This window comes from Theropithecus gelada, chromosome 12, assembly GCF_003255815.1.
Source record: "Theropithecus gelada isolate Dixy chromosome 12, Tgel_1.0, whole genome shotgun sequence".
Taxonomy (NCBI): domain Eukaryota; kingdom Metazoa; phylum Chordata; class Mammalia; order Primates; family Cercopithecidae; genus Theropithecus; species Theropithecus gelada.
In genome coordinates, this window is record NC_037680.1 from 38318614 (window position 1) to 38342703 (window position 24090).

Consider the following 24090-nt stretch of genomic DNA (forward strand, 5'->3'; position numbering starts at 1 on the left):
AGTTTTTTTCACAGCTTTATACAAAAATTTGCAGCCCAGATGCACTTTTCTTTACATAATTGAATTTAAATCTCTCCAGATGTTTTTCAGTTTGGGAGAGTCTGCCCCTGCAATGGAGAAAGATAAGGGCATGAAAAACTTCTGAGTAGGGCTTAGAAATGTCTCTGGGCCCCCTACCTGAGAACTGAAACACCATTCTCTAAATAAATCCCTTCTTATGCTGGGTGTTGATTAGTTAGCTCAGCACCATGCACTCAATAAAAATAAATTTTTCCTTGATGGATTAAGAAGTCTTCTTTGCCACTAAACTGTGTTCAGAATTGGAATCCAGGTAAAGAAATAAGAAAAATGTTTTATGCACCTATTTCTTAATATTAGCCTGACATCAAAAGAAATTTTTTTTTTACTTAAAAATACCTGATAAATGAAACTCAAATTTTTAGCATTGTGGATGGTTGCAGACCTTTGCATTAACCTATCTTGATTTTGAGAGTATTTGTGTTTTCACATAATGATGTATGTCCTAGGTTGCCCTAAGTTAAGCAGTGTTAGAAAAAAATTAAAACCGTTTCCAACTCATCTTTTCCATGTAAACTTTGTAAAATTGAAGGAGGCAGACATACAGCAACGTGCACCAGATCATTCGTGTATAAATTGATCAACCTTTACAAAGTGAACATATCCTTGAAATCATGGCCTGTGCATGTTATCAGAAGCCTCTAAGGCATTTCTCTCTTTGCAAAGGGACAAAAGGAAACGTTTTTCTTTTATTGAATTCCATAAAAATGTCACTGAACTTTTTTGCCTGGTTTTTATCATTACATAAATTGGATCTTGTAGGATGTACACTTTTGTGTCCGGCTTCTTTCATTCAACAATATATGCGATTCATCCATGTTGTTATATGCTTAACTCTTTTTAGTTGCTGCAATAGTGTGTTCCACTGTATAAACACACTACTTCTCATTACTTATTTAACTGGGGTTGTATATAGTAGATCCTCAATTTTGTAATTTTAGGACTTTCGTTAGTCAGACTTGAGAGGCCCTGGAAACTATGCCCTCTCTCACAGGGGAGCAATCTGGATAGATACATATCTATTTTTAAAATATCAAAGCCTCACTCTTGAACAAACGTATCCCATTTATTCTAAATCTCTATTTTTTGATTGTTAAGGAAAATAGCTAATCATTAACTTTAGTGAAAGAGAATTTCTTTCACTCAGGAATTCCTAATAAATTGTCATCTCCTCTCTCCATCTACTTAATCATTCATGGATCCTTCTGCATTTCCTAGTCTATGATTTCATAACATCATTTTCAACCACCCTCCCAATTATGCTTCCCCAGACATCCATGCTGTTGGTTATAGAAACTCAAAGTTACATTTCCCACATACCAGTTGAATGTAATTAAATATAAGAGTTGGGATGAGACTGGCTTCAAATCCTGATTCACCTTAGCAAGGTACCTAACCTAATAGTCTCCATTTATTTAATTAAAATATGGGGTAAGAAAACCCACCTTTCAGGGCTTCAGCGACAATGCCTGTAGGTAAAGCACTTCCCATGTAACATGCATATTATGAGTAACCATCATTCATTGTTAACATCTCTTGAGTCAGATCACATCTGTTTATAGTCCCATAAGTGAAGAGCACAAGAATGAGATGTGGTTCATACTTATCAGAGCCCTTATACATAGGACCGATGATGGCTGTGCTCCACAATTTTCCCAAAATAGCAGAGTCACCCTCATCCAGACTGTAGGAGCTACTCCTAGGACTTCATAGTTGTCACTGCCTGTGATGTAAATGTACACTGAAGTCCTCTCTTTATTCTTGACTGTGAAGGAATGGGCTTGGCTTGTTTAGTCAGATGTTTACTAGGGTACATTTATCCCTCAGTTTGTCCCCGAGTCTGATGAATTTTGAGTTTCTGTTCTTAGAAGGTGGTAGGACATATGCCAACTCCCTTTCTAGAGTCTCATACAGAGATGAATTTAGGAAATGCTTTTTTTTTTTAACTTCATATAAATCTATAATGTAATATATTTTTATCTAAACATAACATCTTCACTAAAACCTACCGTAAAGATAAAAGATTACAAATTCATCCCAGAACACTTTAAATTATTTACACTTTACAGCTTTAAAATGTAAATTTTAAAGGGGAAAAAAAATCAGATGACCTTTGACTTCATCTCCTAGTCACTCACCTGGCTGCTTCAATTTGATCTTCAACTTCAAATGTTCCCAGTCTTCTGTTGATTGCATGCATGATCTTATCTCCTTGGTAACCACTTCCTCTGCCATCAAAGCTAGCTACTATAATGTTTTCTGTGCTTGCAAGGTAAGTGGCCCAGTTGAGTCTGAAGACAGCGTCTGCTTTTTGACTACACGGGCCTGCATACCTATGAAAAATACCAAATTGTTAGCTTTCATGGTTTTCCTGAATCAAATGAGGAATGCTTACATTTCTCTTCCCCGTGAACAAGAAGTGTACATTCTTCCCAATCATGAGCCTGAAACTGTGCCAGCCTATGGGGTGTCCAGAATGAGTCCTCTAAAACTTAGCAATACAACTACCATGGTTGTGTATTTCCTTCAAAGATACTTGTCAGTTTTGTCTTTGAAGATAGTTATCAAACACAGACTTCATAGGCCAATATTTAAAAAGTAAACATAATCTTGGAAATTAAAGAAATAATTTCTCTAATAGTTAAGAAAGGGGAGTTGTGTTATAAAAAAAAAAAATGATGACGACAACAATAAATGCAGCTTTGGATATCTTTCCATCTCAGCTTACAAATACTCCTGGACTACAAGTTTATTTCCTTCTTTTAGGACTTGACTTCTGCATCATATACTTTGCATTTCCCATAGCACCCAGCACAGTCTTGCTCACAATGACTGTAAATCATTGTGGAATGGATTGCAGTAAGAATGAATGCTAATATTTAAAACTTCAGAGGAAGAAACAGGTTGCATTGGAAAACGGGCATGTCATTGGGCATTCTATTTACTAGCAAGTTTAACTCCCTTGTATCTGCCATCTTCACAGGCTACAACTACCTTATACAGAGCTGTGTGCACAATCTCTGTAAAGCTCTGTAAAGTGCTCTCTTTTCTGCTTGTTAATCAAGAGGAGCTCCTTATAGCTCATTTCAATTCATTTAAATATGTCATCTTTGCACCATCTACACGACTCCTGGACATGGATACTCTCCAATAGCTTATTCCCTCCCCAGCCCATCTCTCCACTCATCTGCTCACTGTCCCCCACACAGGATAGGACAAGTCCTGCTTACATGCCTTTGCTAATGTTTTCCTTCTACTTAGCGATGTCAGTCAAAAGAACTTTAGTTTTAAACAAAATACTATAACATTCTAACTTTAAACAGGAAAATGCATTCATGCATTTCTTGAGCAAGCAAACATTTTTTCACAACATGTGAAATGTCTTGCTCCTCTCAATTATATTAAATTTGGTAGATTAAGAGTTTGCCTTAATATTAGGTATATATCAAATTCCCTAACCCCAAAATTAAACAAGATTATTTTTTAAAGTATAAAAATATATATAGACCTTAAAAGAGGAAAAGGAAAATAACTGAAAAGAAATATGTATTAAAGTTAGCATTTTTAAAAACCTTTTCTAATGGAGATCAAATCATTACTTACTAGGAAGTCAAAGAAGATAAAAATATCACTCTAAAGGACGCTTTTTTAGCATTGGAGCCGAAGCCTAAAACAAATTAGTGTCACGAATGAACTGACTTTATTTGCTACAATTATTTTACTTGAAAAGAAATCAGATAGTGCATCTGGAATTTTAAAATACCTGTCTTTTCCTTTCTTTATGTTTGGCTTTCATGAAACTGTGAATATAGTGCATCAAAGCTGTGTCTGATACTAGTATCTGTGTCCTCCCTTCCTCTCCCCACTTTTTTTTTCTTACTAGTAACAACAGAGACATTGTGTCCCTGAGTTTCAATGTCTTTTCCGTATAATGGAACAACAGAACTTACCACATGGGCTTGTTGTGTGAATAAGGCAAATGATGCCAAGCACCCGGCATTCAGCAGTTCCCTGCACAAGCGTTGTTTCATTTTGTTTTTGATATAGGAAATGATGCAAGCCAGGACAGGAAGAGTCTGACATTATGGCATCATGGGTGACCGTAGGGCAATTTTAGAAAAATTAAAGTAGGGTGTATTCCTAATGATTATAAAAAATATTTTACAAAGCTGTCATATTTGGAATTCATATGAGTTCACATTCACTGTTCAAAGACTTGTGACTTCATAACTTTCTCAAAGACTTAAAGTTTTTATAATGAACATTCTCCTCTATCACTTCTTTTCACCAAAAAAAGGAATAGAAAATAGCCGGCAGTAATATTTCAGGAACTAAAGGAAGAGAAACATGAGGCAGCCAGTGGGAGCTGAGGTAAGGGAACTGTAAAGACTGTTAATGGCCATCTCTTGCTTGTTAAAATGTCCACGAGGTTAAGGATGAAAATGCAGACTTAAGAAATCCTTTGAAATTCCCTTGGAGTTCAGAGAAGCAAAACAAAAGAAAATCTATATGCCATTATGACAGAAAAGGAGTATCTCTCTTCTGTATTAAGAAGATGTGAGAAAACACAGGTTGAGTTTTGTGGCTGTACAGTGAAAGGAGGAAATAGTAAACAGTGATTCAGGAAGAGGGAAAGGATGCATTTGGCTCCATTTTTCAGTAAGCTGCACTGAGAAAAATATATATGACTCAATATTTCTAAGTTACTCCCTTCTCTTGAATACTTACACATCTAATAGTAGAGGATATTTCTTGGATTTATCAAAATGGGGAGGCAAGATCATCTGATACCAAAATTCTAAACAAACAGAAAGATTAATTAGTGAGGTAAGAAAAATTATTAGTACAAGATTTTGTTCCTCATCTCCCTCAGTAGCAAGTCATTTCTAGAGTTTAACAATTTGTTAAATGAGAGTAGAAAAGGAAAATGAACTGCTTGGATTCAGCACATTTTTAAGATATTACAACATTTTCTTTCAGGTTAAAATACTAGTTAATGTTAAAACATAAAGTTGTTTCTAATGTATCTATTAAATACATTGGTGCCTAGTAAAATAAAAGTGCATCTTAGAATTTCTAATGTTTTGTTTTTATGATTCTGTTCTTTGGCATCCGATCTACTGATCTAGTTTGTTTATGGCTTATGTTCTAAGTTTTCCTCCAAAATGTTTTCCTCTTCTTGAATTTCCTTGAAGCTGTTTAGGATTTTTAGTTGGCCCCAACTCTATTTTAGAATTCTGATTTAATAACATTTTTGTAATTCTTATTGCCATCCCAGACCGCAAATCTGAGTTCCCATTTTCAGCTCTGCGTTTCACAGAATGAGATCGGGTTTATATGGAGCAAACTGTTGCGTACATTCTGTATGATCTCCCACGGGTCTGTTTCATTCTCTGTGCTTGATTTAACATCAGTTTAATAAAATTTGTCCCTAAATAATGAGTCAGTTTCCTTTGCTCCCAAATAAAAGATGAGTTATAAAAGTGTTTTTCCACATTTAAATAAAATTATTCCAGATTCAGGAGATTTAAACTGTAGGCAAAAAATTCTTATCTCTAGAGCTATTTTTATCTAACATTTATCTTCCTTTTTGTTTATGTTTGTTACAATTATTTTACTTGAAAAGAAAAAAAAGATTTGGGAGTAAAATACATAGATAGATTTATCTTCAATTTATATTTTGCTGACTATTGTCATGCCTTCTGATTAAATGTGCTTATAAGAGCAAAATTTAAGTCTCTATTATAATTGCAGTAGAACACCAAACTATCAGTTGACCATGATACTTTTAATGAATATGCAAAATCCATCATTTGATCTCTGCTTTGTTTGAATTGGCATTAGTTGATGGGAAGGTGTTTTAGTCCCACTTGTTTGGAGATGTACACTCTTTAGTTTGGGGGATTCTTTCTATTCAGAGTCACGCCTTCCCAGCTCCCTCCTCCCTGACCCACCTTTCATCCTTCCTTTCTGTTCTTTGAATGGCTATAACCACCTCCCAATGGGACATCCCCATCCCCACAGCTCCATCCTACATCCTGTCTCAAGTCATCCGTCTACTAATGTGGCTTCCCTGACCTGAAAACCTGCAGGGGTTCCCCAGTGTTCATGACTGAAATAGAATGTCACATCTCAGTATTCAGTGCCTTCTGTACCAGGCTGTCAATGGTAGCTCTGGAAAACTCTAAGCTCTTGCCCCTCACATGTGGCTCAAGGGTCAGTAGCACTAGCATCACCTAGAAGCTTATTACAAATGCAGAATCCTGGACCTTCCTTAACCTGCTGGGTCAGAATGTCCTTGTTAACAAGGTCCCAGGTGACTCACATGCACATTCAGTTTGAGTGGCACTGCTCTAAACTGTTCTTCATGAGGATGCTATACTTTCCTGTGCTTTTCCTGATATTTAAAATTAGATGTGTTGAATCTTTTCTAGTATCCTAAATTTTTTTAAAGCCTAAAATGAATCAATCCTAATATAACTGATTCCTCCTTCTCATATAAGCTGTTAGCCTTGAGTGGAAAAAATTTTAAAAAACAAACAATAAATAACAAGATTTTCTACTCAAAGAACCTCATTGTTCTTACTGGTCTCTGAATATAATCCATGATTACACAACCAGGGCGGGGACCACACTATGGGAGGTCAGGAGGGTTTGGAAAAATTCAAAATTTCTCTTCTGAGACTGAAGTTTCAATATTTTATAGCCAACACGAATTGTTTTATACAACCATCTCAGATATCCTTGATCTCTTTGGGTTAAAGGTGAAATACGTTAGGATGTCATTAAGTTAAACATACAATTAATACTAGTAGAATAATAGAGTCGCTAATGGGATAAAAGTGAACTAACGATAGAGTATGTTCTCCAAATCATTTCCCTTTTGACAGAGTAAGTTTTATGTAGAATGGTATTGTATTTTAAGACAAAAGGATATAAAACTAGTATTTCTTTTGACAAGACATTTCATGGAGAAATAACCTTCTAAATTAGATTTATATATAACAAAATACATATTTTCAGATCACATTACTATAGTTAGAGTGCATTGGTGTTTCCATGAAAAGTACTGTTCCAAAGGAATTTAACTTACTTGTTTCATTCAAAATAATGAAGTCCAGTGTTTTGGAGGGCATCTGGACATTCTGCAGCATTTTATCCAAAGCTGAATTATCTTCCAGGACTCTCGGCCCTAAAGAAACACAGGAGACAGCAGTCATTCATTACAATGTGAAAAATGTGGATTATACAGTGCAATAATGAGCAAACATGAAATTCACTGACGGACTACACATACTTCAGGTTATAAGGTTTGTGTTCAACTCACTGTCAAGACACAAAGCCAAAGAAAATCACACAATGCTAAGTACGTGATGGTCTTATTGAACACATTTTCTTTAAAACGAATGAAGAGTAAAGTATGAAAAAATACCTTTATCATTCACACTGCTGTGTAGAGTATAGAGGGGCAGACCAGGACCTGTTAACACAATCAGGAGAAAAATGTTTTGGATGAATACTTCTTTGGAAAAGATAGTATACATGACTTTTCAAAAATATCATTTGTTACCATTTGACTTTGACGGAACATATAAATATTACAATGGATAAGAAGTTTAATACATATTAGCTGTTTCTCCTCCCTCCCTCTTTAAAATAGTTGCAATTTGAGAGTAAGAAGTATTACTGGAAAGGCACGGGGCTCAGTAGAATGAAGTAGGAAATGAATCTGTGCCCTGCTAGGCAACTTGGGCACATTATCATCTCCGAACTTAATATATTCATCCGCAAAGTAAAATGTAAGCTGACGTCCTTCCCCACTGTAAATCCGTGATCTCTCAGGGTTTTTCAGGCTCTGCCCAGGTGGGCTGCAGAGCCCTGGAGCCAGCCTCCCTAGAGAGGGATGGGTTTCCCCCCGCTGCCCCCACTCCCACGGAGTCCCAGAGCCAGGCGGCACATCTGCACAGTGCCTGACTTGGATAAGCGATTCCTTTTTGGCATGCAAAAGTGTTTTTCTCACAAGCCCATATCGTCACTATTTATCCCAACTGTGGTAGTTGCAGAGTGGAAGGTAATGTATAGAAAAACTACTTTGTGAGCTCTTTAATTTTATGCGTTTGGATGATAATATTAATTTTTATACTGGATTAGAAACACAGTGAAGGCACTTTCCATACCTGGGGATGAATCCTGGCTCACTGGCTCTGTGACTTAGGACAGCAGAGCTGTGCTTTGATTTCCTCATATGAGGAAATGAGGATAATAATATCTACTTGATAGAGATTTCTTAAAGATTAAACAAGATCTTGAATATAAAGCTTTTAGCACAGTGCTTAGAATAAAGTGCATGCCCAAGAAATAATTGCTAAAAACAGTCATGGTAAAGAACCATAAAGAAAAGCATAATAATAAAATATACTAGTGAGGGAAGACTCAGATAACTGGTTTGAAAACATTTATTTATTTTTGTGCTATGGACAGTTCTTTTCAGAATATCCAGATCCTTTCTCTCATTTTGAGAAGTAACTGGGCATACTGTTTAAAAGGGAGTGCTAGGGAGGCAGAGGCCTGTTTTGAATCCTGCTGTGCCTGTAACTCGCTGTGTGACCACCTGCATAAGTCACTTGGCCACTCCTTGCCTGGGTTTCTTCATTTGTAATTAATAATAGCAACAGCAACAGAAGATGGAGCAGTGAGCATGTTGAGTGACATGCACCAGCCACATATATTTTCTCACTGAAAGGGACGAGTGCATAAAATAATCAACTAAAACCCCACAATATGTATGTGTTTAAGACTGAAGTGCTTCTGTTATACACAAGGGTGTGTGTGCATGTGTGTGTGTGTGTTCGGTCTAAAGCAAGCTATGCAAGTCTCTCAGTGATAAGGCGAAGAAAAGATTGTTTATGCTCACTACTTAAATGTGAGTGGAGAGAAGGGGACTTAGGTGATTTCAAGAGCTCCTCAGATTCAAAAGGAACAGAGGGAGCTGCTTGGAAGTGAGTAACAGCGGCGACTGCCCTCCCTCCCAGGGAGCTCAGACTTACCGGAACATCTCAGCTGATAATACTTCGCCTCTTTACTGAATGACACAGAATAGTACTGACACCTTTCCGGATTCAGCTCACAACTAAGGCATGTCACTTTTGTATAGTCACTAAGTTGGATTCTGTAAAACCAACAATGGAAATTAAGTGCTTGAAGAAAAGATAAGTGAAAAGAAGGAACTGAATAAAGCCATATTCTAGTTTCAAAGACAGCAGAATGCCAATGCAATCTTCAGGACTCTTTTTTTTTTTTTTTTTTTTTTTAAACTTGAAATAAATACATGAATTAATAGTAACCTCAAACCTCCCATTGTTTGGAAATATCGCAAAACATTGAATAAAGCCATTCTCTTTTGTGGACATGTAGATTGACTTATGAAGGAATAAAAAGTGCTCAATAGCATTACCAGGTTAATATTAGTTAGGACAAGGCAAAAAATAAAAATGGAGTTCAGAAATTGTTCGTCAGCTAAAATGACTCAAGTCAAGCTCTTACTTATAAAGATTCCTTCCTCCTGGCATTCCTTTATATTCATTACTAATGTAGTATCTGGGAAGAGAAAAAAATGAAATATATATTAATTATGTTTTTTAAGAAGTCAGAGGCGATCCACCACACTCAGACCCCAAGCCTAAGTGTGCACCGAGCACGCGCACGGGTGCCCGCCGCCCTCCGCCATTGCTTCCCCGGCCCTCACCCCCCAGAAGCCGTTTTTCTCCGTCATCTCTACACGGAAAGGTCTTGTTCTTAAGAGACTAAAATATGTAAAACCAGGGATTTCTTCCTTAATTAGAGTGACAAGTAAAAATTCAAAAGAAGGCTTCTGTCAAAAAATAGGACTGGACAGTTAGCCTGAAATTGAGACCCCACTCATTGATCCCGATTGCTTTATTTTCTGTCTTATAACATAAGCTACTAGACAGCAGGAGCCCCACGTTCCTGAGAGAGGCAGAGCCACTGCTGAAGAAGGCCTTCAAAAGCTACTTCGGGCGGCGGCCAAATTCCTCCGCGATTAGACCAATAAAGAATCATAAAAGGGCCTAAGATTCTAATGAAAAATAACACCCCCTTTTCTACCAACTCATATATAGCAGTTGACAGCCTCTGAAAAGCTTTTCATTTTGCAGAGAGTAAGGCCGGGACATGGACAGATAAAATTACCTTTCCAAGCCTTCCAAAAAATCACTGCCAGTTGAAATTTAACAAAACGCCCCTGACTGCTAGTTCAGCGTTCCACGACGTTCAAGTAAAAGAGGATACAGCTCTTGTAATGTAAAGCAGGTAAGCGCAAGAGGTAGAGCTGCCTGGTGGCATGGTATCAAATCTGCTAAGCATATGTGAAAATCATTAAGGCTTCCGTATGTTAAAAAGAAAAAAACTATTGAACACATTCCAAAAAGACTACTCTTTATTTGTAGGAGATTTTTTTCCTACTTCTGGGCAAAGAGGGCACGATTATGACAAGTAGGTTTATACCCTGTCAATTGTTACAATACTCACAGATAATCGCTGGTTAGAGCTTCTATCCCGATGACTTCCCAGGCTCCTTTTGTAATAAATGTGCAGTTCTAATGTGGTTTTTTTTTTTTTTTTTTGAAAAAAAAAAAAAAGATTGATTCGACACTCTCTCTGTTCAAAGGGAGGATTAAATCATTTATATCAGGAATTCAAATAACCTTGGATTTTCTTGTTGGGTTTCCCCACCTCGTTCCACATTACACAATACATCACTGAGGAGTTTAAATTAATCTGATTTTTATACACATTGATCCGCCTTACCAAATGATTTCCACATCAAATTGGTTTCCAAAGAAAAAAAAAAAAAACCAGAGGTCAACATGAAATAAATTATGTAAGAATACTCACTTTCTTATTTATTTGGAAATAACAAATGTGTCTGTAACCTTCTTCATTGCTGATGATCTTGTAGAAGCTATTACCATCAGAGGTAAAATGAGGTTCCGAAGGCCTAAACTAGAAAATAATAGAAAACAAAAGAACATTAAAGCACAGGTCTCATCTCAGTACCAACTTTAGTTTTAGAAAGTCCTCTCCAATACCTATGCTGAAAAATCCATGCTCCATTTATACGCCAAATTAAAATTAAATTAAAGTGTCTCAAAAAGAAAATTCTCTTTCTATAAAATGTGAACAAAAACACCATACTCATAGATAATTTTTGTGAGCAGTAAATGAGAGAATGCATATAAAGAGGCTTGTAGAAAACAATAAACAGAAGTTGTTGCTGATTTGGAGACATCTTTTCTCCATGGATGGTAACTATGACTTCTGGTTGCAAGCACCTGGAAAATAGCATTAACCTTTCAGTTTGGAGCAGTAAATTTCCTCAGTGTCACAAATGTGCTCTCTTGAAACAGACATATTATTTTTTATTGTTTCAGGTTGGGGATGGTTTGTAATTTGGGGATATTTTTCTTTCCTGTTTTTACACATATTTCTTTTCGAAAGTCAGACTTAGTATTTAACCATTTCTGGACTACATACTATAAGGAATGTCTGTTGTATATTTCATAGGAAAAAATTCGTGTATTTTTATTATAAGTCTTTTCATTTTGTTAAATATGATCAACAATTTACAAAAAATATTTGTATAGAAATGTAGAACAAATTTCCGTTTTTTTACAGTTCAATAAAATATAGTACTCAGAACATAATGCAGTTTAAGTAGAAGAGAGTCTATCCCAGCCTGAAAGGAATATGTTGGTTTACGATTTTGATTTCCTAGCTACATTTGAGAGCAGGTAGGAGATGGTCTTTTAAAATTGTTGGTTCACTTCGCCCTCGATGTTTCCTCTCTCATCAGCTCCCATTTTGGGAAGGAAGAAAATTGCTTCCCTCTTCTATTTAGTGATTCAAAGCGAATTCATTTATGGAGCAAGCTGAGGCGTGCGGTACACTTGGTGTTCTCATTACAGAGCTTTGAAACACATTCCCCTCTCTAGACCTGTGTTCACAGCCTTATCTTTTTAATACATTTCCCTGTTTCCCCTGGATGGAGTTGTGCCTAGTAGAAATGTGTGAAAAGTGGCATCTGTCTGGTTAAATACAGAGAGGAAAAAACATATTTTTTTCAAAGAGTCGTGAGGAAGTGTAGCGTGTCTCTTGCCATGGAGGAAACCACTTTTCATGTTGGCAAACCTCTCCCCTCTGCCCAATCAATGCCTGAAGAAAAAGGACGTGTGAATGCTGCCGGAGCTCCAAGCCCAGCTGGAAGGGGTTGTCTTCTTGGACTGGGGACCTCACCTCTATGATCCAAGAGGTGTAAAATCTTTACATTTTGGGGGTCACTTTATTTCCCTCTTAAAGGGGGCTTAATCGAAGTGATCATAAAAATTAAGTGAGATTCATTCCTCATCTACTATGCAAGGCGACATGATGAATGGAGTTCCTTCATCAACTCATTATATTCCATGGTCATCGCAATCTGGGTGGTAATTCTGTACAAGGAGTATATAACTCAGTGGGACTGAGAAGCATGACAAGTCCCTAAGGGTCACCACACTTTCCTGGATAAAGCTCTGCATCTGGATGCCTAATAAAGCATAAGCCCACGAGTATTATTTCCTCCAAAGAGAGGTGCTTAGTGGGCAGTGTGTGGTTGCTGCTGAGTTTTTTTGCTGGTTGTAGTCACCTCTCCTTAGGCATCTGTGCAGGATGGGGACAGAACGTATGTTTTCTGTCTTTAAAGCACATAACTTCAAATGTGAGGTCAACGACCACATTGGACACCTTGGCCGACTTTCAGCCATGGTTACTCTTTAACTCACTGGGAGCTACAATTTGCCGGGAGTGCGTTATGTTTTGTCTGCTCTGATTTTGATTTTTCACTTGTCCCCTTACTTTTTCCAACTGTGTGTGTTATATATTCTCTACAAAAAGATATCTTTATAGGGAGCATTTACAAATTTTGAGAAATAAGTTAACTAATATTGCTATTAATAACGTATGACTTAGAGCCCTAGTTTTGAATAACTGCATATCAAATAGCTGAGTAGCTGACTCATCCATAAAACCCCACAACTTATAATACTTACTCTTCCAACCCAGCCAGTAGTACTCGTTTCAATGTGTTGCCGTGCCTAGGAAGGGAAAGACACAATGACAGCGTTTCAAAGAGAAATAAGATGAAATCTATAGCCATAATTTGTGGTAATATAAATAGAACTGTACTTATAATAATTAAAAACTATCTCCATTCATATATTTCTATTTATGTTAGTATTTTTCAAGTCATTATATTAGATCATTTGCCTCTCTTGCCAAAAGTTATATCCTGGGTCCCTCTGGAAGCTCCGCTGGTGCTTTAAATCCAGAATGCACAGAACTAAAGAGAATTTCATTTGTTTTCCTCTGTCCCACCAACCTGTTCTACTCCTTCATTCTTCTTCTAGTTAGTGGCACCTATTCACCCAAGCTGGAGACCCGGGGGTCATTCTAGATTCTTGCCCTCCTCATAGTCACCTCCTTCAGCCCCTGTCACCTAGTTCTTTGACTTCACTGTCCTTCTCTACAGCTAAGGACTTTGTTCATGTCCTCAGCAGGTTGCCTGGGGTCTGTTGCCAGAATCTCCTTGTTGGAGATCCTGCTGCTCTTCTCTGCTACGTTAGTTAGCAATAGATAGGCCTGTCCCATTGTGATACTCTTTTGTTTAAAACCTTGAAACAGCTCCCCATTTCTTACGAGATAAGTCCAAACTCCCAGAATGGCACCTTAGCCTTTGCCTATATCTCTAGCCTCAGTGCTCCCCACTATGCCTCTCCCCTAGTCCTTAGTTCCTGCATCTTCCAAGCTATTCACATTGGATGCCTTTGCACAGCCCTCTGCTCATATGGCCTTCTGTCCATATCTGCTCAGCACATGGCAACTTATCCCAGGCTACTCTATAGCTCTCCCACATCATCTCCTTCCCCACCCCGCCTGCCCTCAGTAGAGCTGATCATCTTCTTTTGCCCTCTATTCCTTCTGTGGTACTTGGTTGAACCCTTTTTATGGTACAACCTTGGTATTATGAGGATTTCATTGGCAGCAAGCAAAGAGCTTGGGTTTTGCAGTTTGAATTCTGACTGTGTCCTGTGACCTGAGCCAGCTCCTCAAACATTGATCCTCAGCTTCCACAATGCCTGGTATACTGTAAGTGGCAGTTTTTATTATTTATTTTGATAATATTCCCAACTAGAACAGAAACATTTTGGGGGCAGGCATGCTAACTAATTCACTTCAGAAAAAAATCCATAGCTTAGCACAGAGCTTGGAACATAACAGGAATTCTATGTTTGTTACATAAATAAATAAGTGAATCAAGTTATGTGGGGCTCCAGTTCTGGGAGGTGAGAATATGCCCTGAGCCTAGCCAGGATGGCAGTAGGAAGGGTAGGTGTGTAGGCACAGGGTCTGTGACTAGATAAGGGGGATTGGGGAGGTGTCCTTGGCATATGCCAGCAAACCTCTTCCAGGATCCACCCCTCCGAGCCTGTGGGCTCCCAGAGGGACTTTAACTTTGACCATCATCTTAGTTGGACCTCGTGGTCTCCTGGCTAGAAGCCTCCCAGCACCTCAAGGTTGGATGAACAGAGTTGGCCTCAGGATTGCCACCCTCTCAGACTGGCAGTTATTTATTTGCATTCTAAAGCTGTTTCCTGCTTAAAGACAGTGACAGTATGGTAATGGGTTTGTGGCCTCATGTATTTGTTTTGTTTCACACACACTCAGCCAATTATTCCCCATTCCCTATATTATCTTTATTAAAACACACTTTGTTGAGCTTGCAGCTGCTGGCCTTCTTTGGTTTTTAAAATACTGACATCAGATTCTATCTTGTGGCCAGTCACCCCCTCTCCCTTCCCGAGTGATAGTATCCATAACTAAAACATATGACTAGTCAGTGTAGGAGAAATAGAAGCACCCTGGGATGGCAGGTTATCTAGGAGTTTTATTTAAGATTTTATTACCTCAGGATCAGACAGAGTCAGAAAGAAGAGAAACTCAAACCTCATTTCCTGATTCCCAGCCTTCACTCTCCCCGACTGCACAGACCCTCTGATCACATGTTGCTTTAGAAGCCGAACATCCCCATTCAGTCTCACCACTAAGCAGTTCCATCTTCCACTGGACTCATCATAATCACAAATATCCATGACCGAATAGTTCTGAATCCTCCTGAGCCACTGCAAAGAAATTCTTTCTTGTGTTGCCCATGTCACATCACACAAGTAGTGATCCCTGGAAGGAAGAAAGAAAGGAAGAACAGAGAGAGAGAATGAATATGACTATTGCCAGACCTTGGTACAAATAGATATTTTATTCAGTGAAAAGAAATCAATCTTAATGGGAAGTAGAATTATAAATGGTTAATGAAACCATTTAATATAGTATTTCACCTTTTCTTAAAGCTTAAAGTGCAATTTAATTTGGGATGAAAATTAAAATATATCCAACAGGAAAAGCAGCAACAGTATTCTACAGTGGCTTAACACGCGTGACTCAAACCGCGAGCTCAGGATTTATCAAGTCCTCAACTTGGCCGCTGGTGGTGCCAGGGACTCAAGGGTGGTGTTTTTGCATCTCCTTTCTGCTGTCTTGAGGGAAGTGAGGCCATGGACACTGGCTAAGATTTGAGTATTTCTGGTAGTTGACGTGCTTCTCCAGAAAATTCTATTAGGGTGAAACTACAGCTGACCCTTTTCTCAACTTCATTTTCAAAGGGGAAAAAATTGACTCACACCTCCACAAACTTTGAAAATCAAAGTATACTGTAAAAAGACATTTCTCAAAAGTCAAACCATGAACCCTGAAAAGAAATGAAAGAACCCTGTGGTATGTTCACATAAATTTATGTAAACAGAGGTATCTCTAGCAGTACATCCTCCCCAACACATATTGAAAAAAAAATTTTGGAACCACCTTCTGATTTATAGTGAAGTGCATGGAATTCATCATTTACTTTTCTGCTGGCCTCCCTCACATTATTGGCAATGGATGCTTTATGTTTTTTGCTCCCTCCTCCTCCCCCAGTGTGGTTTTGGATGACTATTCACAAATCCCTGCTCTCAAGTGTCTGATCGCAGCTTTGCTCTTTTTTGTCAGAGGGTTCCAAATGAGTGTGTTCATCCCCCTCTTCCTGCCTGGTCTGGTGGCCGCATCTCGTCCCCATCCCAGATGCTCTCACAAGATCCACTTGCTCTCTCCTTTACAGACTGGGCCTGCCCTTCTCCTTGCTTGACTGCAAGTTCTTTACAGGGTGTCCCCAGGGCCTAGCAGAATGCCTGACTCAAAACAGGCACTAATTATATGTCCATGGAATGCAGCACTGAAGAAAGGAAAGCCCTCTGCTGACCTGTGGGAACTGTCATATTGTCATACTGAAGGACTATAGCTTTGTCCTTCCTCGGAATTCATAGATCAATTCCCATCTCCACTCCCTTCGCAGACACCTAATCACACAACAAACATTTACTGGGCACTTGGGATGGGTCAGGTGCTGGGTAAAGCCCTTTAAGCCCCTCACAGCTTCATCATCCCCATTTTACAGCTGGGAACACTTAATGTGCGAATGCGCCTAGTGATAACGGGCTTCCATGCTACCCTGCTGCAAGCCGCAGGTACTGAAACAAGACCGAACCCCTTCACTCAGCAGCAGAGCACCGCATTTCCGTAAATAGGGGTCCCTTTTCATTTCAGTCCGTTTTCTTGCTTCTGGAGAACCTATATACTACCGAGTCTGGGTGGCTAGTATTCTCACAACACACCATGAGGTCCCCCAGTTGCTCCCTCTTTGTTCAGTCTTGCTCTTCAGCCTGAAGTGGCTGCCAAGCTCTAACTTCCTTAGGTCTTGGCCTAAATGTCCCCTCATTCACGATGTCTTCTTGGAAACCTCCTTCTCCCACACCACTCTCCCAGGTCTCACTGCACTCATCACAAACCGCCAGGCTGCAGGGGCTGCGAGTGCAACCGCCTCTTTCCATGCTGGGGAATACAGACATCTCATCCAGTCTGATGCTTCTGCGTCTGCCCAATGCAGGGGAGCTCAATGAGAACACGGAAAGGCGAATACACTTTACCCAAGACAGGCAATAAATCCGTGAAAAGAGAATGGAAGTATGAAAAGCACAACAGAAAACGAAGCTTTCTGAAATTAGTTTTTTAGACCAGAGGTTGGAAAACTTTTTCAGTTAAGAGTCAGAGAGTGAGTATTTTAAGCTTTGTGGTCCACATCTTCTCTGTCACTACTCCACTCTGCCTTTGTAGCACAAATGCACCCAGAGACCATAATTAAATGAATGAGTTCATTTAATGTTCCACTGAAAAGCTAAAATTTGAATTTCATTAAATTTTCACATATCACAAAATATTATTACTCTTTTGATTTTTGTTCCCAGCCACTTAAAAATGTAAAACCTGGGCAGATCACCTGAGGTCAGGAGTTCAAGACCAGCCTGGCCAACATGGCGAAACCTTGCCTGTACTAAAAATACAAAAATTAGCCAGGCGTGGTGGCACACACCTGTAATCTCAGCTACTCAGGAGGCCGAGGCAGGAGAATTGCTTGAACCCAGGAGACAGAGGTTGTGGTGAGCCAACATCGAGCCACTGCACTCTAGCCTGGGCAAGGGTGAGAAAAAAAAAAAAGTAAAAACCATTTTTACTTGTGGACCACACAGAAATAGGCAGTGGACTGCATTTGGCCCATAAACCCTGGTGTGCTAACCCCTGTTCCATATCAGTAGTTCTTATCTTTTCAGGCCAAAAACCCTTTGGACAATCTGATGAAACTGATGTACCTCCCTCTAGGTGGGAAAAGCCTCTCCATCGTTATATATACAACATCTGAAAATTCCATGGGCATAGATGAGGAATTTAGGCTCCAGAAATATTCTTCTTTTTTTAAAGTGTTCTGGTTGAGCGAAGTGTTAGTGATGGGGGACAAAAACTTTTAACAATAATTAGTGGATCACCCAGTACTAAATGGTTTTATCTACTAAAAGTCATAAGTTAAATGTCACGTTCAGAAATCAGCAATATAAAAGCAACTTTTCCCCATTTGAAAACATTGAGTAATGGAATTTGGGAAGTCAGCCAGGAAACTCACGTGCATCAATCATCTTCCCTGCCCATTTTCAGATCAAAGGTTCATGGTCCTGGACCCTGCATGGCCTGGGTTACTCTCCATGACCCCAGGTGTACTCTGCACCCTGTGCATGCTCAGCAAGGCAGTTCACCCCTGGCGCAGACAGGAATTTTTGAATTTTCTTATAAACACTTTTCTTCAGTGGCAGCCCTGAGCCAAGATTATGCCAGTCTGAGATGTCAAAGAATCATTTAAAAAAAAAAAAAAACCTGCCGGGCGTAGTGACTCATGCCTGTAACAGCAGCACTTAGGGAGGCCAACGCAGGTGGATCATTTGAGGTCAGCAGTTCGAGACTAGCCTGGCCAACCTGGTGATCCCCTGTGTCTACTAAAAATACAAAAATTAGTCAGGCGTGGTAGGGCGCATCTGTAATCACAGATTACAGGCAGGAGAACTAATTGAACCTGGGAGACAGAGGTTGCATTGAGCTGAGATCATGCCATTGCACTCCAGCCTGGGCGACACAGCAAGACTCTGTCTCAAAATAAATAGATAAATAAATAAATAAAGCCAATGGCTCAATTGTCCTTTTTACTGAAAAGTTTAAGTCCCACTTAAAACCAGAAAAATCCAGCCAGCAGTATTATCATCTATGTTTGCACACTGCATGCTGCTTTTATTCTGCAAAAACAGGCCAGTATTGAGTAGTTTTCTTATGTAATGGTTTTGGTGGGGTGGAAGAGGGACCACCCCTGCAGTCCAGGCCTTCCTCAGAGCCTGGACAACTTACCAAGGTTAGACATATGAGCCAGCAAGCTCTTCTACCTTCTGCAGCTGGATTAGTCCAACGGGAATACGGTTGATTTTAATACTAAAATGATGGAGTAATTTTTGGATGTAAAATAATGAGTCCACACCCATGTGGAGTCTACTATGTGCCAGGAACTGTTCTAAGTGCTTGACATAAGCTCATGACCACCCTATAAGGTGAGTATTGCAGTTCATTGTCTGCAGACAAAGAAATATAACAGCAGAGGATTTAAGGAACTTGCCCACTATCACCCAACTGGGAAGTGTTGGAGCCGGGATTCAATTCAAGCTGTTGGCTTCAGATTCCCTGTTCATACTCGTTCCCTCTATGAAACCTCCACCCATCCATTTGGGAAATGTTGCTAGCTAGCTTCACCTTCTTGCTTCGTTTCAGCATAAAGTTCCTCACTTAAAGAAATCTATTCCTAGAGAGCTGTGTGTAAACTAAATTTTATAAGGCAAATTATATGTGAATGCACTGAGAAAGACTTGTTAAAAATCACACAACAGAGAATCCCCTTGTAAAGTGACCACCTGTCCCAGCATAATTCTTTGCAAACAGTAGGCATTTAATAAATGTCTGTTAGGTACTATTAATTCTCTTAATTTGTGTAAATGTTTCTTTCGGTGCATTAAGGATACTTAAAATAAGGTATTTATTACCAACTGGAAATAATACTGGAGGGAAAAATGCTACCAAGAGCAACTGCGACCGTGGAATGATTAATTCAGTGAATCACCCGAGGAAGCGGGCGTACTGCCAGTGCTGGCCGCAGGCTCCATGCCACCCTCTGCTCTGATGGGGATGCCAACCCTCCCAGGTTCGCTGACAAATCCCTCAAGAGAGGAATGGGTGGGATGAGATGAAGCAGATCTGAGTGCTGCAGCACCCGTACACCCGCACATTCGTAGCATGCCAGTCCTAATGTGCCTCTTGCAGGTGTCACTAGCTTCCAGTTTCTTTTTCTCCTGTGTGACAATCTGAGGCTTTGATGTTGCAGCTTTATAGGCCAGGGTCATAACAGTTCAGAGAAGACATAGCAAGACTTCATATCTATTGTGTCATTCAGGAGCAGAGAGAGAAGGGACGGGGTATGTCATGAGCTGGGTGTGATGAGCCCGAGAGCCATTCAACAGATGTTGGGTGGGGTTACCGCAGTAGAACATGCCCTCTCCAATCGTCTAGATTCAGGTCACAACATTTTGCAGAGAGGAGATAAAAAGGAGGGATTTCTATGCAAGGTCATTTTGAAGTCTATCCATGGTGCTGGCAGCGTGAACCACTATTATACACACACACAGTCACCTAGATAACTTACTCATCCATTCATCCATCCACCCATCCATCCATCCTCTGCTTATCTATTATTCTACAAATATTGGTTGGGCATGTGCTATGTCGCAGGCACCCTGCTACACACTGGATTGTAAGATTGGCCTCTACCACATAGAACCTGTCTTACTTCAGTCAACAATGAATGTACTGCTCTAGATAAAAGTTAGGAGATTTATGATTTTACATTATGTGCTGTTTTCCTTCAACTTTTTGAGCTTTCCAGTTCTCATTATGAACAATGAACACAAATTAGCAGCATAACAAATCTAAAGCATAGCAAATCTAACCTTTAGCACTAAATCAATGCAGGTAGCAGGGAGACTCACCCTGGTTCAAGTTCAGGCCTTGGTTGTTGGAAACGCAGCCTGTCTGCCCTTCTCACTTGTTATCAGAGAAGCAGGGCTTCCACCCATTTCTGCTAATTCCTAACAAAATCACAAACCAGCCTCATACTCCTGTGGATATCACTTGCTGCAGGCTCTGTGGTGAAGACATACGGCCTAACAGGAAAACTAATGAGGGAAACATGGGCAGAGAAAGGAGGAGAGGCACTGATCCTGGCCAGGCTTCCCACTCCAGGAACTAGTAAATCACCGGGTAACAGGCTGGGCAGGTTACTAAGAGGCATAACTCACCTGGATTTACTTGGCCCTGCTGGATCTTTGCATGAGGCCAGAAAACGGTGCATCATCATGTACTAGCACATTTTTTCCAGAGAGCATCTAGAGTCTAGTTCTAGAAAAACCACAACCTTACCAGTGTTAACAGAGACCAGAGCTATATTTTAAATTCCCTAAAAAACACGTTCCTGTGGCATTTCCAAAAAACAATATTCTCTGGTAATATACATTCCACACAAAATCTCCATAGTGAGGCTTAAGTGTGACTTAAAGAACTACTGAGAACAAGAACTTATTGACGAATTCACATAAGGCCAAAAATCCGTCCTGAGAATTGCTTGTTTCTTGAGCCCAGCACTTCACACAGCTGTGCCTTGGAAAGGGATCTCTAAGTGGGAAAGACTTCGTCTCTTTGGAGAATAAATGAGACAGCAAGAGCAGAGCACTGAGCACAGTCCCAGCCCATGAGAAGGACTCAATACATTTTTAACTAAATTATTCAAATATTTTGGTCCAGCAGGCATAGGCCTCGGTCCTTTTCCCAGCTTCCACACTAATTTGCTGTGTGACCTTGAGCAAATGACTTTACCTCTCTCGGTAAAGTGGGAGGTTCTCTCACCTGTGCCTCACAATGGTGTTGTGACTGTGTCCTGGAACCACTCCAGATTCTATCTAAGCTCCCAGGACTGTTGGGCGAAGGAGGGAGGACAAGGACTAGGCCTGCCAAAACTGAGAAGCAATCTCCCATTTGCTTTCTGGCCATACACTTCTGTATTATATCTCACTTGAACAAAGGTTTCCAGGTCCTTAAAAAGTTTGTAAACCATTGATAAGGTCTAAAGCCCCTTCCAGATGGAATCTTTTTCAGAGCAGGTGCTCATGGCTCATCCTCCCTACAGGCAGATATTGGTGACAGACCAAAAGGCAACACCAGGCTCTACTGGTCTTCTCCTGGGAAGCCCTGACTTTTCCATGCTCTGTTTTTTCCACCTCAGTGTCCTTCCTCCTCACTGCGCCCTGCTGGAAGCCAGCCTGCTCAATGGGCACATTCTCCAGGGGGCATTCTTTGGTCCTGGGGTCATGAAAAGCCCATGTTCTTCTCCTCAGAATGCCTCCATTCTATTGCTCATACGTCTCCTATCACTCCTGGGGGCATTTATCTGAATGTTTTCTATCATCTACTGATGATAAGTGCTACAAGGGCACAGGCTTTCTATGGACATTTGGCAGTAGAAACAGAGGCTGCCCATCAATGATGGTTAAAGAGGTGACTGGATGGAACCAAAAGGCAAACTTTGAAACCTTTGGGTAAAATTTTACTCCATTGGACAAACCCAGAAAATTTTTTTAAAACTTACTAATTGATTTTCCCCCAAATGAATGGGTTACTATAGATATTTCTAACCAAAATAATGTATTACTAACCACAGAGCACAGCCCACAGCCTTCCTGATGTAGTTAATGCAACCCCAGAGAAAATGGATGCTTCCACCCTGCTGTGACGGTGCCTTCGGGAATCTTAGGGCACCAGCCGTAATCACCCAGAGAGAGACATGAAGCAGTGTCTGATAGCTTGTTCTTTCAAGCCAGAAAGTCAGGTTTGAATACAGATTCCTACTTCGTCATTTTCTTAATCTGTAGGCCTCATTTTCTTATCTGTGAACAGGCACACGATGATAGTTGTTGGAAAGACAGAGTGACTTTGAAGAGTCCTAAGATAAAGCATGTGATAATCCCTGTGTCTGGCACATGGTGAGTACTCAATGTATGCTAGTTGTTATTTAAAAACAGCAACAGGCCGGGCACGGTGGCTCTCGCCTGTAATCCCAGCACTTTGGGAGGCCAAGGCAGGTGGATCATGAGGTCAGGAGTTCAAGACCAGCCTGACCAACGTGGTGAAACCTCGTCTCTACTAAAAATACAGAAATTAGCCGGGCACATACCTATAATCCCAGCTGTACTCAGGAGGCTGAGGCAGGAGAATCACTTGAACCCGGGAGGCGGAGGTTGCGGTGAGCTGAGATGGCACCACTACACTCCAGCCTGGGCAACAGAGAGAGACTCCGTCTCAAAAACAACAACAACAACAACAAAAAAAAACAGCAACAAGACCAAATAAATAACAGAAATGAGTGAATATGGAGCTCTCAGCCAGCCATAAATTGTACCCAGTACATTGGTTCCTTTACAGGAAAATAAACAAGGGGCTGAAGGTGCTCCCTGGTGGAATTTCAAACCACTGACATGATTTCAGCACGTGAAGTCTTGGAGCACAAAATGACCTTGGAGCTCCCTAAACTTAACCCACAGATTTCCTGTATTTTCTCTAGGCCTTACAAGGCTCTGTGGGACCTGACCTTGTCCGCTCCACTCTCTTGTTTACTGAAAAGGCTCCAGTCACCCCAGCCTCCTTGCAGTTCCTCCAACACCCCAAGCACATCTGCTCTGCACTTGCTCTTCCTCTGCCCCCTGCTATCAGTGGGGATGGAGCCCTCCTGCTCTTCACATCACTGCCACAGGTCATTTTATCCATGAGGCTTCTCTGACCTTCCCTCATCAGCCCCATCCGTTTTGCTCTGCTCAGGTTTTCTTCACCACATTTATCACTACTGGCATTTTACACTGTTCTTTGTTTATCTGGTTTTTGTCTGTCTCCTTCAATTTGAATGTAAGCTACATGACACCAGGGACCGGCTGCTCTGTCCATTGTCATCCTCATCTCTAGAGTTGTGCCCAGCCTGAGGACGTGAAGATGCTCAAGAAAGAGTCGCTGAAGGGAAGAATGAATGACTGTCAGTGGGCATGACACAGCTGTGATCCACTCTGCCATTCACTTTTGAAAAGTTCTCCCTAGAAAGTGTAAAACTGTTTACAAGCCAAGCATTCAGGACAAGAGTCTTACCCTATCAACATAGAAGCAGGCGCAGTGATTTGTATGGAAGTTGCATTGGTGGCTGAGCTGAGAGAGTCTGTATTTACAACAAAGAACTTTACAGTTGGATTCACAGCTCCTGCCTAGGAAAAAACAATCACAGAATTGGTATTGACAAAAAAAAAAAAATGTAACATCATTGCACACATTTTAAAACAGCACAAAATGTCTGCATTATGG

General features: G+C 40.2%; 1 protein-coding gene across 1 annotated transcript in view; it reads right to left on the reverse strand.

Moving 5' to 3' along the window:
• DPP4 (dipeptidyl peptidase 4) overlaps window positions 1–24090 on the reverse strand; it is an 84873-nt gene that overhangs the window by 17359 nt on the left and 43424 nt on the right. The window contains exons 10-20 of the mRNA XM_025404595.1: window positions 23881–23993; window positions 15231–15366; window positions 13182–13226; window positions 10993–11100; window positions 10627–10694; window positions 9622–9675; window positions 9126–9247; window positions 7511–7558; window positions 7172–7270; window positions 4807–4876; window positions 2217–2411 (exon numbers count right to left, since the gene is read on the reverse strand). Coding sequence (XP_025260380.1) covers window positions 2217–2411; window positions 4807–4876; window positions 7172–7270; window positions 7511–7558; window positions 9126–9247; window positions 9622–9675; window positions 10627–10694; window positions 10993–11100; window positions 13182–13226; window positions 15231–15366; window positions 23881–23993 — 1058 coding nt within the window. The remainder of the gene's footprint in view (window positions 1–2216; window positions 2412–4806; window positions 4877–7171; window positions 7271–7510; window positions 7559–9125; window positions 9248–9621; window positions 9676–10626; window positions 10695–10992; window positions 11101–13181; window positions 13227–15230; window positions 15367–23880; window positions 23994–24090) is intronic.